The 14,237-nt window shown below is 37.9% G+C and overlaps 1 protein-coding gene across 1 annotated transcript in view; it reads left to right on the plus strand.

Moving 5' to 3' along the window:
- KIAA1328 (KIAA1328 ortholog) overlaps positions 1–14,237 on the plus strand; it is a 175,254-nt gene that overhangs the window by 143,998 nt on the left and 17,019 nt on the right. The window contains exon 10 of the mRNA XM_086479814.1: positions 3,349–3,457. Within this exon, the coding sequence (XP_086335940.1) occupies positions 3,349–3,457 (109 nt within the window). The remainder of the gene's footprint in view (positions 1–3,348; positions 3,458–14,237) is intronic.

Here is a 14,237-nt window from a genome sequence, read left to right on the forward strand (position 1 = left end):
TCTTAATTCTTAGTGTTTACACTTTCAAAATGTAGACCGCTCTACTTGCCTACTTTCTTCATGTTTTAGTTGTCTGTTTCTCAAGCAGAAATATACAGCTATTTGAATTTTCTCAAAAGAGTCTTTAATCTTTAAATCATTCTTACACCAAGTTGAAAATAGTATTCTTATCATTACCATTTAGAAGACATATAATTGCTTTGGGGGTAGCTGGCCTTGCAAGCTTACATCTAGTTTGTGTTTTACTATTCTCTGCTACTCCAGGTTCTCTCCATTGCTGTCAGGATTTAGATTATCACACCGTATACAATCTTTTTTTTTTTTTTTCCCAAGGTTGAATGTGCCTATTCTTTTTCCATGTTTCTTGCTTCTCTAGATCATCTGCAAGGTCTCCAGTCTCAGACTGTCTTCCAACACCTGCAAATCTAATTAATTTGCTGTCATTTGTATCGCCCAAGTTCTCTATGACTTTTCATAAATAATTACCAGTTACTTCATAAATTCATTAACTAATTCCCTTTAGCCCTGAAATACATATCCTTCAGACCAAAGAATTTGTATCTTCTCCTCCCCCCCCCCCAATAATTTCTTTTCATCAGCTTTGTATGGTCTTTATTATCTTCTACTTGCCAATATTCCTTTATTTTTTCTTATAGTATATTTTAAAATTATTAGTAGCTTGATCATTATTGATTTAATCTTATTTGTGTATTCATATACCTTCTTGCTCTTTGGTATTTCTTTTCCCTCAATCAACTTGCATGCCTTTTTCAAGATGTATTTTTAAACATTTTGTTGTTTAGATATGCACTTACTCAGGATTTCTTGCTACCCCTGTTTTATGTCTATGCAGCCTAACAGCCTCAATATATTCCTACCTAGTTCCTTTTCTTGTTTTCCATTTCGAGCCCTGGTAATATTTTCAAACTTGGGTCTTTGAACAGTCCCCTTGAGGCTGTATTGGCCACTTCTGAGTCCATATATTTTCTTTTTCGGAGAAATACATCTACTTTGCTATGAATGTAGTATGTTGACAGTGTGCCAGCCTTTTCTTGTATTAGGAATTGAATATATTCTCCCATGCTCACCAGGTTTTTATTACTTTGGTATTAGTTTCTTAAAATCCATCTGCCCCATTCCACTGTCACTGAAATGATTTCTAAATATCTCTTATTCGATCATAAAGCCAAAAGTCTAAGTTTTTCTGTTCCAGTCTTTATATGCATACCCGCTCTTCTCATCATGGATTGGCACACTATCAAGTTACCAGGAATGCATAATCAACATGTATCGCCATGATATTTCTAAAAGAGTTCTTTCACTGATCATTAACTCTTTGTTAGACGAGGTTTTTTTCACTGTGCTACTGAAGCACAATGCATTATAGCAGGGTGGTAAGAACCCATTTTTTTTGTTAGTTTCCCTAGAATACACCTTAAAACGTGTGGGTTTACCATGTTATATATATTTGTATAAATCTTAAATCAATGCAGTATTTTAAATAATCCCTTGGACATCTGTAAACCTTGAGCTGAAGCTGGAATTACGAACTTGTTTTGTTGCTTCATGTTTCAGCATGGATGGTAGATAATGTTGATGTTCACAGAGCTGAGAAATATTTAGGCATGACAGAATTACTTAAAGAGCTAAACACTGATTTGACTTCACATTTTGCTGAGACTTGTAGTTTTCCCTATACTTGCTGTTTAGTTAAGCGATGTTGGTTGGACAGAGTTAATTAGTGTAGATTTAAAAAGCCCAAACCCACAGGCTTTTGTGTAGTGGATCAAGTTACTCCTAATTTGCCTATTCCACTTACCTCTGACTACCTTTATGCAAGCTGTCTAACTAAATCCTATCTATAAAACCCAGTTCTCAGATGGGTGGGCGTATGGTGGAAGATGGGTGGAAAATTGGCTGGACCACCAGCCTCAAAGGTTTGTCATCAGTCCAGCTGACAGACATTGCTAGTAGTTACCTGTTTAACATTAACAACCTGGACAGTGGTACAGGATGCACCTTCAGCAAGTTTCCAGACAGCACCAACTGGGGAAGCAGTCAATAGGCAGGAGGGTAGGGCCTAGTATTCAAGGGACCTTAACAGGCTGGGAAAGTGGTTTAACAGAGACCTGTTTAGGTTCAGCAAAGGGAAATGCCAGTTGCTTTAACTGGGTTGGACTGATCTCATGTCACAGGGCCAACTGGGTGCTGACAACCTAGAAAGCAGTTTTGCCAGGAAAGAACTGGGTGTCCTGCTGAACAGCAAGTTGAACACGAGTCAGCAGTGTGCCTGTGTGATGGAGTAACCAAAACCACATATTGGGCCATAATAGCAAAATTGTGGTCATCAGGTTGATGAAGTGACACTTCCACTTTGATCAGCTCTGGTGAGACTGTATCTGTAGAGCGCAATGTCCAGTTAGGGGCTCCACAGTGCAAAGAGAGCATTGATAAACTGTGTGAAGTCTAGCAGAGGCAAAAAGGACAGTCAGGTGGCTGGAGCATATTACCTACTGGGAAGGCTGAGAAAGCTGGGTGCATTCAGCCTTAAGAAGAGATGATTCAGCACAGATCTTCTTGCTTTCTTCAGCTACTTAAGGAGAGGATGTAGAGAAGAGGGAATAAGACTGTTCCTGGAAGTCATCAATAAGAGAGCAAGAGACAATGGGAAGAAGTTACAACTCAGGAAATTCTGATTAGCTGTACAGAAAACACTTTTCACTCTGAGGTTGGTCAAACACAGGAACCAGAGAAGTTGCCCAGAGAGGTGGGTTCACTATCAGCGGAGACATTCAAAACCTAACTGGACAAGTGCCTTAATCCTGGTCTTGTTGGCCCTGCTTTGAATGGAGGATTGGACTACGTGGCCTCCGGACTTCACCTTTCAACCTAGTTTATTTTGTAATTCAAGAGTTATTGGGAGGGCGGAAAGAAGGAATGGACTAACAGTTTTATTTTATTGAAAGCACAATACTGTTTTAGTGATATTTACACTCGGAAAACTAACATTGTGTAGCATGTCATGAGAACTGCATCTGTGAAACAAGCTGAATCCTGTGGACCTCTGTAAGAAATGGTAATAGTGCAAGTCTGTCAAACTTTGGGCAGTAAGGTAGAGGCTGTAGAGTGTGACTTACTCTACAGATTTGATTCTACGTGATCCTGAAACACATGCTATGCACAATACTGTCAGCTGATGTTCTTTGATTGCCATTTCACTGTATATATGGCACTCCAAAAATGTTGCAACTTTTAGTCGCAATGTTCCGTAATAATGCAGAGTCACAAAACATCTGTCCAAAACTTAGTAGCCTCTGATGTCTGGTTTGTCTTTGTTTCATTCCACAGGGACAACTTCAGGACCTAGGAAGGATGCAGCCATGTCTCCTGTGCTGATAGGCAGCAGCAAAAAGCATGCAACCACAGCCACATCACCCATCCAGCATGACACTTCACGGTAAGCCACTAGGTAATCTCTGGTTTAAGATTCTGCAAACATAACCATCAAATTCTCCTAGATGCAGTAAAGTGGCTGAATTTCTATGATATTTCATGTTCGCATGAGCTGGATAATATAAACTAAAATAGCACAAGCTAGATAGTATAAACTAAAAACTGCCATATCCTTCTGACATTTATAGTAAGCCTTAAATTGCTTGTTAGAATAAGAAAAGCAGGAATATGCCAAGTTCTAACATTTTAATTTTACTTAGATTTTGAACAGAAAGTATTTTATGTTCCAAGTCCTGACACATTAAATACGTTTGTAAATAATTTGAATGGGTGGTGTTAACCCGTGTTAGGTTTTAAATCCACTTGAAGATTTTAATCCCCCTGTATTTGCCCCCTTCCATATTTTATCAAATGGCATTTCTTTTAAAATGTTTTGTACCAGAGTTATTTTATGTTTAATGACAAACAACAAAATCAGATTAAGTCAGCAATTCCTGATTATACTATATATCTGAACTAAATGCAGTGGAAAAGCAGCATTATCACTTCTGCTCCAATGAAGAAACAGAAAGCATCATTGTTCTTACACTTACGAGTCTAAAAACAACTTGCCTTCTTTAGGCAGGATTACAATTCTAGTGCTAAGTGCCTAGAAAAACAGCATACGATCCTTACTTTTCTTTATCGTATCCCATATTTTCTCATAATAAAATCTTTAGTTAAGCAACAAAGTAAATGCAGATTAAAGTATGAATTTGCTGTACTTTACACCCACTAGTTACATGACTTTGTGCAGTGGGATGACAAGAATGTACGACCGTTTGTAAGAGTTAAATGTTTCTTGGAGAACGAGAGGGCTTGAGTCAGATTTAATCTTCTCTTGGCCCAGTGGACTAGGAAAATGTATGCTTGATATCATCCTTGTATTCTTGGCAGCAGCTGGCAGTTTATTTCTATCTTCTGAGAGAACTTGCGATATATAATAGGTGAAAAACCACTATCAATATTGACAAATTTGTACTTACTTGCTATGGAAACACTTTTTTTTTTTTCTTGTGAAGGAAGGGATGATAATTCTGGGAGGATTTAAGAACTGAGATAGATTGGGCTCCGTTTCCCACAAGTAACTGCATGTTTAAACAAACAGAAACCACAAGATTACCTAAGCATTTCTCTTTAGAAGCGAGGGTTACTTTTGCAAGCTGGTAATATCAGATAAAGAGTGTGTAAAGATACTGCTTGATATCATCTAATAGTGGTAAGTTGAGATTCCATTCAAGCACTGAGGAGTAGGTATAATTATTCACATCATACAACTGCTCAGAAAAAGGAATTTTATTCAAGAGGATTGATGGTCCATTCTTTTCCACAGAGGGGAGTAAAATATTTGTTGAAATATGCTGTTAGAAATCATATCAGATAAAGTGATCAGTAAAAGGAGTCTGATTAGCTGTCATCCTTAAAGGTTTATTTTAGTAGTTCATGACAAATTTTGAAAAATCCTGTATTTCTAGGGTGTTCTCTCTCCCATGCGTCCTCTCTTTCTTTCTTTCTTTCTGTCGGTGCTGTAAGTATAATTGACCAGTTTAAGCAGCCATGTTGTGCTTTCCCTTACTCATGGCCTTCTCTAATTGAAAATGGTAAATGGACAAGTGTTTCTGTGGAGACCTAAAGCTGATCCTATCCTTCATCAAAAAACCTGCTTGGGCAGCAGGTCAGTCTCAATTTATCACTGAATGGTTATAAGCTTAGAGTGCAGGTTTAACTAACTAAATTAATCAATATTGAGAATTATTGCTGCTTTTGTGCCACTAAAGTTAGGGTTTGTCAGCATGTTTGTTATAATCTGTGATTTGGGGGGCGGGGGGGTTAACAGCTTAACCACAACAGTTGGCACGGGCCTGAAACTTGCAGCACAAAGCCCTAGCCTAAGAGCAAATTTATTTATCGGCAGTACGTGTAAACCTAATTACTTTTGACTATTTAAATTTATAGGACTAGATTCAACTCATGTTTGTGCCAGCTTTAACTAGCACAAACCCTGGCACCCGGCAGTAGCAGCAATGGAAAGCCTGCCAAGGAGAAGGTGTTGGAAAGCGACAGAAGCTCCCTGCCAGCACAAGGCATCAGGGTGCTAGTGCAGCTTCTGGGGAGGGCTGGCTGGATAAGCAGGCATGGCAGGTAGAAGATGTGTTGGCTTGATAGCCTGTCTTGGCAGGGCTCAGCCGGAGGCTTCAGCGTGTTACAGCTACCTCCTGCTTGAGGAAGAATCGCTGCAGTCCTACTTTCTTCTCTCACTCAGAATAAATCATGTCTGGGCCAAAAAATAAGTGTCCCTAGAAGGTAAAGGTGTGTGCTTTGACAGCCTTAGTGCTAGACCTGTAGAAGGACCATTCATGCAGAATCAATGTGCACATAGTGGTTTCAGTGATGTCTCTGAAAGAAAAATAGCGTTTCTTTATCTGGCACCCTGAATTCAGCTTATAGTGGGTCTGTTTGCCTATCATGCTTCTATGCGTGCCTGTCACTGCTTTTCGTGGTACAGCCAAGCATTTCATGTTTGGTTATCCAGTGTTCTTGAGCCAAGTGTCTACACCTGCATGAGCCCCTTCAAATTATGTTTCCAGGAGGTCTGGAAGGCTTTTCTACTCCATGTACTTACTTATCTAGATCAAAGTTGATGCATTTGGAAAAAATAATCACCGGCAAGGTTGGGGCTGGGCAAATTGGAAAAGAGTAAGTTTGTTCCTTACCCCTAAGGCATAGTTCCTCTGGGTATATTGAACATCATCTTTTTGATGACCAGGGCCATCTTTTTCTTAACTGTCACTTGCCTAGAAGAAGGACTCTGAGTTTTGGCTGTGAGCTGGAAGTGATCTGGAAAGGGGAGGTAGTGGCATTTGTATGCTTTCATTTAGTAGTGAAGAAGTTTTTACATAAACTAGACCTTACCTTAGGTACAATCGGGTACTGATTTCAGCAAAACAAGTGTGTTGCAAAACAGAAGTTAAACTGCCCTAAATCAAAGTATTAAGCTATTCTTTAAAAAACATAATGTTGTAAATTGTGCCTTGTGAAAGACCATTTAATTTGATTACAGCCCTGGTGCAATTGTCAGGCTCTCCCCACGCAGGAACAGTTGTAGTGTCGAGTTTGGCACAGTAAGTCCTATAACACTGCAGATAATCAAGCACTTCAAAAGACATAGGCAAAGGTTGTTCTGCTCACCATGGAAACAGATAATTCTCCTGTAACATTTTTCACTTTGGGCATCTAAGAAGTGAATTTAAGAACAGTTAGGTAAATTAAGGGATTGAGTGATAGTCCAGGATTTCAGCATTAAGCCTATGTTTTCTTGTTGCAGTTTTAAATCAGAGCTTTAATGCTAGCTGAATGCATTGTCTTGGAGTGAACTTTCTTGTAGCCATTAAAATAAGTGATTTAGAAGTTCCTGCAATATGAATACTATATTCGAGCCATATTATTATCTGTTAGACTACAGTGGCCTGTTGGAGTTTTTATAAACAGATTGTATTGTGTAAATTTGTGTTTAGGGACATTTTAAAAACAAAACTATTTACCCAATTGCCCAGCACATCTCAGGTGAATGTGTATTCAGGGACTTTTAAGCAAATTAATATCTGATGTAAAATATAATGTGCAGAGTTGTATACTTAATAATGCACACTGGAATAGTCTAGAGTAGATCTGTTATGCTGAGTGTTAGGAAATACGACAGTGATGAGATTTAAGCTTTTGCCTTACTTATGCGGCAGTTGCCTTTCCGATCTGTGCATTTTGGATGTTTAAATACGTTCTGCTTTTAAGACAATACTATGAAGTTCCTCCTACTGTAGAGTCTAAGCAAGCACTGCCAAAGAAATAGATTTATTCCTGCCCCCCCTTAGGATCAGACACCATTCAAGATTCAAAAGGAGGGTAAGAAGGAGAAAACTTTCATTCCAGATCTAATTTAGGAACAGTTAAGAGGGATTAAAAGTGTGTTTGGAGTGGGATGGTGGGTTAGGTGCTGAACGTGGTAGGAGACGCAAGTCTTGTCTACTCCCTGGGAAAGCTAGCAGCACAAAATGTCCAATATAGTTCCATATGCAAGTGATAAAACCAGACGTTGGCAAATTAATCTCTCTTATTCACAGTGTAGGTTGTTAATTGTTCTCTCTGCTGGCTGTCGATATAATGTGAAATTTTCATTCCCCATTCAAGATGGAAAAAGTTGTGGCTGAAAATGTTAACATTTGCATTTTTATTTGTTGATTTATTTAAAGGACAGCCTCTCTTACAGCAATCCATCACTCAGTGACACCCCAAATATGAATAATGTATTGTGGACTTGCGGTTACAATGTGTAATAAGTGCCAGAGACAGTAGAAGAATGTTAACTATGTTGCAAATGTAATATTTATCGACTCATAGTTTATTGCTTTCGAGGTTCAATAATACTGACCATAGGACATTAATATCACTTATCTTGATTTCAGTTGGGCACCTCTGTATGTAGAAATAACCCATCTATCTCATACTTACAAAATAAATGTGAATTTTACAGTGCTTTGTAAGTGCATTGTAGGTTTCTTTGCTTAGTGCTCACAGTTCTCCTTCTCTGCCTTCTCATTTACTTATCTCTGATATTGATCCCACTCCAATTGCCTGACCCAGATGGTGAGCACCTCAGCACTCTTCCAGAGGCTTTATTTACTGGCTGCATTATGATCTTGTGCCTCTGATGGTGTTTGGACCAGGTCTCTCTTCCTGTTAAAGACCAGTATCAAAAGAGACTGTTTGATTTCTAGTGCTTCTGTCTGGAAAGACGATGTCTGAGAGGCTAAAACAGAGATAGCTCTCTTTTTGGAAAGACATGCCTAGCAAATTTAAATCGTCTGTCTTTTAGAGGATCATGGGTATCAGGAATAGAAGTGTTTAATTAGGTCAACAGTTGTTGTTATAGACACTGCATTTATTTACAGAGAAATCTTTAATCCATGAATAGAAATACGGTACAGCAATTTTGGAAGATTAGGATTTAAAATTCAGTGGTTTTGAGAACCAAAATTTTCTTGATAATCCATGTAAGAAAAAGATTTTCAATAAGGCTATACTGCAGTAGTAAATGAATCTGTAGTAATCATTCCTGCCTTCAGTACTTGCTCCAGAGTTTTGCTTCAGAAATTGATACAGACTGGGCAAACACTGTTCCTTATTTACGCTGTTCGGTTACCACCACTAGAAGCTTTGAAGTCTTAGGGGTGAAATGCAGATGTGAACCCAGGACTGGGATCAAAACCAAATTTAACAGTGGGAGATTTCAAGCTTGTACTGAAATCAGATTTCACCTGTGAAGCCTGGCTCTTGGGAAACTTGGAATTGGGTTCAGCCCTGAAAATGATAAACCTTGATTATATTTCGTTGTAGACATCAAGTAAATTTTGAAATGACATTCTGTAGTTACATCTGAGTTTATCAAATTTAACACATCATCAGCTTCTTTTTCTTTACTGTGTGTAACAGGAACACCTATTTGTCAAAGCAGCCTACCTAACGGCTGCTTTGCGATAACAGTTTTGGTGTGTCCATTGCTGACAATGAAAATCATACTGGGAAATTCTGACTTGCAGTGCAAAAGGATTAATGTTAATTAGCAACTGTTGGCTGTAATTGTCACCCTCATTAAAATGCAGAATTATGTATTTCTTAGTTATAAATAACCTTTCTAATTGTACTTGATGTATGCCAGTTTAATCAAAAAGTACACTTGCAAACAGGCAGATATTTGCATTAATCTAGCACTGGATCTTTGAGTCTTTTTTGATCGTCTTTTATTCCAAAGTTGACTAGTTGGGGGAGGTCTATTACAGCTACATATCCTTTACACATTTTTTTATTCAGCTCTGTGGATCTGACAGGATTTTGTATTAAAATGAGGGGAAATGTCTTCTGGGAATGTTCAGTGCAACAGAAAACGTGTCAGTTTTGAAGCAGTTGGCAAGGTTTCCATCATGCAGTGGTATGACAATAACTTGATTGTAGTTTGAAAGTAATAATAAGCAAAGGAAAATAGAGTACAAATCATATTATGTAGCTGACTTAACTCTTCAGGTCTGCTTCTTGCTATGATTTTCATTGTTATCTTAATTACTTTTTTAAAATTTTTTTTCCCCTGTGCTTTTACAAGTTCTCAAATACTACAGTAATTCTTAAGTGAATGTTGATTCATTGGATGTGATTCTTGTTTGCAATTGTAATCACAACAAATGAAAATTTAGTCTCAAAATATTTTCTTGAAAAAATATTTTCAGGTTCCTTCTGTGCTTTGCTTTACTCCTTTGTCAAAAAACCTGATTTGGCTGTCTCTTCTTCCTCTACTGATGCTTTCAGTGCTCTGCATTGTAGCTTTTAAACATTTTATTGGAATTACTGTGATGGCAATTTCTACAGAGCTTGCCAAATTAAGACCAGTCTTGGTTCCTCTCTTCATGGTTCTCTTCCTAGCGCTATAGTCACTTCTCCGCTCCTTCTCTTTCAGAGGAGTTTTCCACTTGGATTTGCATTTGGTTGTGGGTTTTTTTTTGGGGATGGGAGGAAGTGATTAATAATATATACGGAATAATTGCATCTTACTTTAAGAAGACATTCTCCCAAAAGATGGCTCTGTCATACTTCCACCGTGTTGCTTATGTGTTAATATATTCTTATTTTTCTCTCTCCTTCACCTGCCTGGACTTTTCAGGCTGTAAACTCTTCAGGGCAGCATCCTGGCACAGTACATCTCCATGCTGGGTTGGTCCATATAATAACGATGATTAACTGTGATGCTAGTGTAGTCAGGGTGGAATTCATCTTGCTTATCTTGAGACAGCTGAGCTAGTTATCCTCAGCTCCTTTTATGGTCGATGACTTATTTTAGGATCAGTTAAATCGCCTTTTGGTGATACCTGTCGTCCCACGGGCTGTAATATATGCCTGGAGTAACGCACACTGACACCTTATCCTCTTGTAGCTGAATATGTGGATCTAAAAATAAGTTGTTTGTCATTCACATTTTGAGTATGGATTGGAGGCAAATGCAGGGTTAACCTGTGTGCTGCATGGTCAGTGCCTTGATTATTAACACATTTTTAGTGCTCACATTATAAATCAAAAGGCTTAGGTACTGAACACTCTGGGAGAGGGACTGGATATGTGTGATTGTGAACATACAGCGTCTTCCTCAGTAGAACGTGAGCTTGTGATGTGGTAATGTGTTTAATAAAAATGTGTGGTGATGGAAGGCTGGGAAGTTTGACTGCGTTGGAGAATCTGTTTTAGAATTGACGTGAAGTGGTGATGCCCTGTAACTCGAACATAGGTGACCAGGATACTGCAGTGTTTCTGAGGTCTGAGCAGGGCCTTGCACCAGTCACATCCCATGTCTGCTAGTCAATTGTACTGTGCAACAGGAGATGGTCTCAGCAGACAGACACAGCTCTGTCTTCTCAATTATTGCCAGCTGATGTGTTGCTTATTTACAAAAGAAACTCTTGCCTCTCTGTCACTTAAGGACATTAACCAGTGCTTTATACTATTTGATTTGCCCCATTTCCAGTTTTTAATGTACTTTCTTTTTTCCTTCACGATATTCTAATTCTCTGCCTAAATAGAGACCTCCAGCTTTTGTTTTTGCTACCATGAATAGCATAGTATCAGAAGCGAATGTCATCTCGTTATTTCTGCTTTCTCTAGGCCACTTATGAATGCATTAAAGAGTTCAGGCCCTAACAGACTTCTGTGAGGCTCCACGGGTGACCTCCCTGGCCACTTTATAGCAGACTGATTTTAATGTTTTCTCTTTATTTCCTCCCTTTCAAACAGTTATCTATGCATTAATGGATTTTCTTCTTAGATTATGGCAACTTTTAAGTCTTTGGTGATAGATTTGCTGGAAAGCTTTTGGAAGTCCAGATAGACTGTATTTTCCTTTTTCAGATGCATTCTATGTATCTAGTAGAGGTCCCCAATGAATTAAGACTTAACAGAAAGATTCTGCCAATATGTCAAGTTTATCGATTCTTTGTTATAATTTCTATCAATCTTCTTGTTCTAAACATCAGACCTCTTCATTTGTAGATTTCTGCATCATTCCAGATCACTTTTAAAAAACCCTATGTTTGCCCCAGAAGTGAGGCAGTTTTAGGCAATTAGTTATGCACTACTTTTAATAGTTCAGCTGTTGCGTACCTGAGCTCCTTCAGAAGTTTGAGCGAGTACCAGCTGATCCCAGCAATTTACTATTGTTCATTCATGTTGATTTGTTCTGTAATGTATTTATATGACGCTTCAACTTGAGACAGGTCTTCCAGCATGCCCTCTGTGGCTTCAGAAAATTCCTAAGCTCCTGCGTGGTATGTGTCAGCTCAATGAGTTTTTTCTGCTATAGCCTCATCATCTTTATGTGCTCCTTTATAAGTTAATCTCCTCTTGGCTTTAACAGATATTCAGACTTCCTATTTTTTATATATATTTAAAGTGCAATTTTTTATTACACCATATGCTTTTAGCAGGATAACGCTTAGGCTTCGGCTGGAATTTATTGTGGGATTTGGCTTTGTAGGGTTTTTTTGGTTGAGTGGTTGGGGTTTTTTTCTTCCTTAATCTATCAGCTTGTTCCTTGCTATTTTGTTTAGTTGGACCTCAGTAGAAATAACTGTCTCCTTTACTTTTTCGCTTAGCTGGTATGACTCCATCCTTATGAAGTTTTTCTCTATAGGTTGTGTGTCCTTATTAGAGCCCTAGTATGGCTATTAGACAAATGTGTGCCATTTGCAAACATTTTTACCCTTTTAGCTGCCCCTTTTAATTTCTTTTTAACATACTTTATCATTTTTATATTATTTCCACTTTCGGAGTGAAAGACTGCTGTAGCAAATTTTTGTTCCATAGACATGTTGAATATAAGAATATAAGGTGTGTTGTTACTCTGGTCGTCACATCTGAGCAGTGCAATGGACTGCTCCCAAACGTGATGTGGAACTTGTGGAACTAACAGCAGAACAGACTAGGACTCTTGAGCTTGGAAAAGAGGTGGTTAAGTTTAGGATACTATTATAAGTTCATAAAATCAAGTGTGACATGCAGCAAATGAGTAGGGAACAATTCTTTATTATCTTGCCTGCTGGAGAAGCTGGTGGCCATCAGACAGAATTGTGAGATGATGCATCCAGAGCGTGCAACATTTAGATAGAGACCAGAGGGTCCAGTTACTTTGTATCCTGGCTTCTTATCGTTATTGTGTTCTTAACTCCACATACTCCAAGATTGTCATTGTAGTTTTCTCTAACCTATACAGCTTTTAAAATAAAGTCATCCATTATACATGGATTACAATGATTTTTAAATAACGATGTGTTCATCTCTTAACGTCCATGTGAAGACATTTCTGATACGGAAAAGCCCAATATGCAGGTTTAGGTCTCAATCTCATAATGTTACATATCTGGAATTAGTTCAATAGGACATAATAACAGAAGATTTGGGCCCTGATTTTTCTGGGGTAGGGTAGTGAAATAACCAAAATGTCTCCACATTTGGGTAGGGAAGATCATGGCAGTGTTTCAGTGTAAAGAGTATTGAACTGTTAAACATATTTCTGTTCTGTTGGCTTTCCGGCTTTACTTTTTGGACTCTGAATCATGTAACTACCTTCTAGTTTTCTAATACAGATTTGAAGGAAACAAAGAGTTGATGGTGTAATCCCTGGTTACAGATCTTTGTTCAAACAGAGTGCACCAATTTTTACTGTGTAGGTGTGACTTTTTTCTCTTCCTAGCCCAGATTTCCTTTGCAAAACCACATGCTATTGAACATTGTTAGACTTGGCTTTGTGATGGGCTATGACTAGAGCACTAAAGTTATCTCCTCAACATTTAGATATAGGAAAACAGTATCTTGGGGTTTTTTTCCATGATTTATTTAGTTGTAGATACTGATTATATTTAGCATTTAAATTTGAGTGCAATGGGCTTCTAGCTCCCAGGTAATCTGGGGTCATGCATGGTAATTTTTATCCATTCTGTGTTGTTTATAAGATTGTACTTTATTTATGACCCTCTGGAAAAAAAAAGAACAAAAAAAAAGAAGAAAAATGTCAATTATTTCATTTACTCTGAATGTCTTGGGAGGGAAATAATTTGAAAATGTGATGGAAAATTAAACCTTTTACTGAAAATAGTATTGTGTCTTTGTTTTCTGTCCTGTACAAAGTTAGCTCTGTTTTAATGGTGGTGTCTTTAGCGTGGTTTTTCTCCTTTGGTTCTTCCTACTCGTAAGTTTTAAAGGGTCTTGTTTTGATATGTACAGCTGGAGAACATAGTGAAAATGATCTAGCTGAAGATGTCCCTGCTCATTACAGGGAGTTGGACTAGATGACCTTTAAAGGTCCCTTCCAACCCAAACTATTCTATGATTCTACGAAAAAATCGCTTTTAAAGTTTAGTTTTTTGGTTTTTTTTTTTTCCCCTGTAAAAAGCAACCAAAGATGTTCTGGCGTACTAATATATAATTTATGTGTTTAAAATCTTTTAAGGGAGATTCTCAAAGCCTCTAATGCCATTGTACTTTTAACTTTCATTTTTGCTTCATCTGCATTGAATCATCTTTTACTACTTAAAACAGAAATTGGGTTTATTGAAACATTTCAGTTCTGATTATTTTTTAATAAAGATGAAGAAGTCTAACCTAATGAAATCGCTGGAACGAAATGAGAAAAATTTAAAAAAATTAATAAGCTGAAG

Source organism: Leptosomus discolor, chromosome Z (genome assembly GCF_034619465.1).
Source record: "Leptosomus discolor isolate bLepDis1 chromosome Z, bLepDis1.hap2, whole genome shotgun sequence".
NCBI classification, from domain to species: Eukaryota; Metazoa; Chordata; class Aves; order Leptosomiformes; family Leptosomidae; genus Leptosomus; species Leptosomus discolor.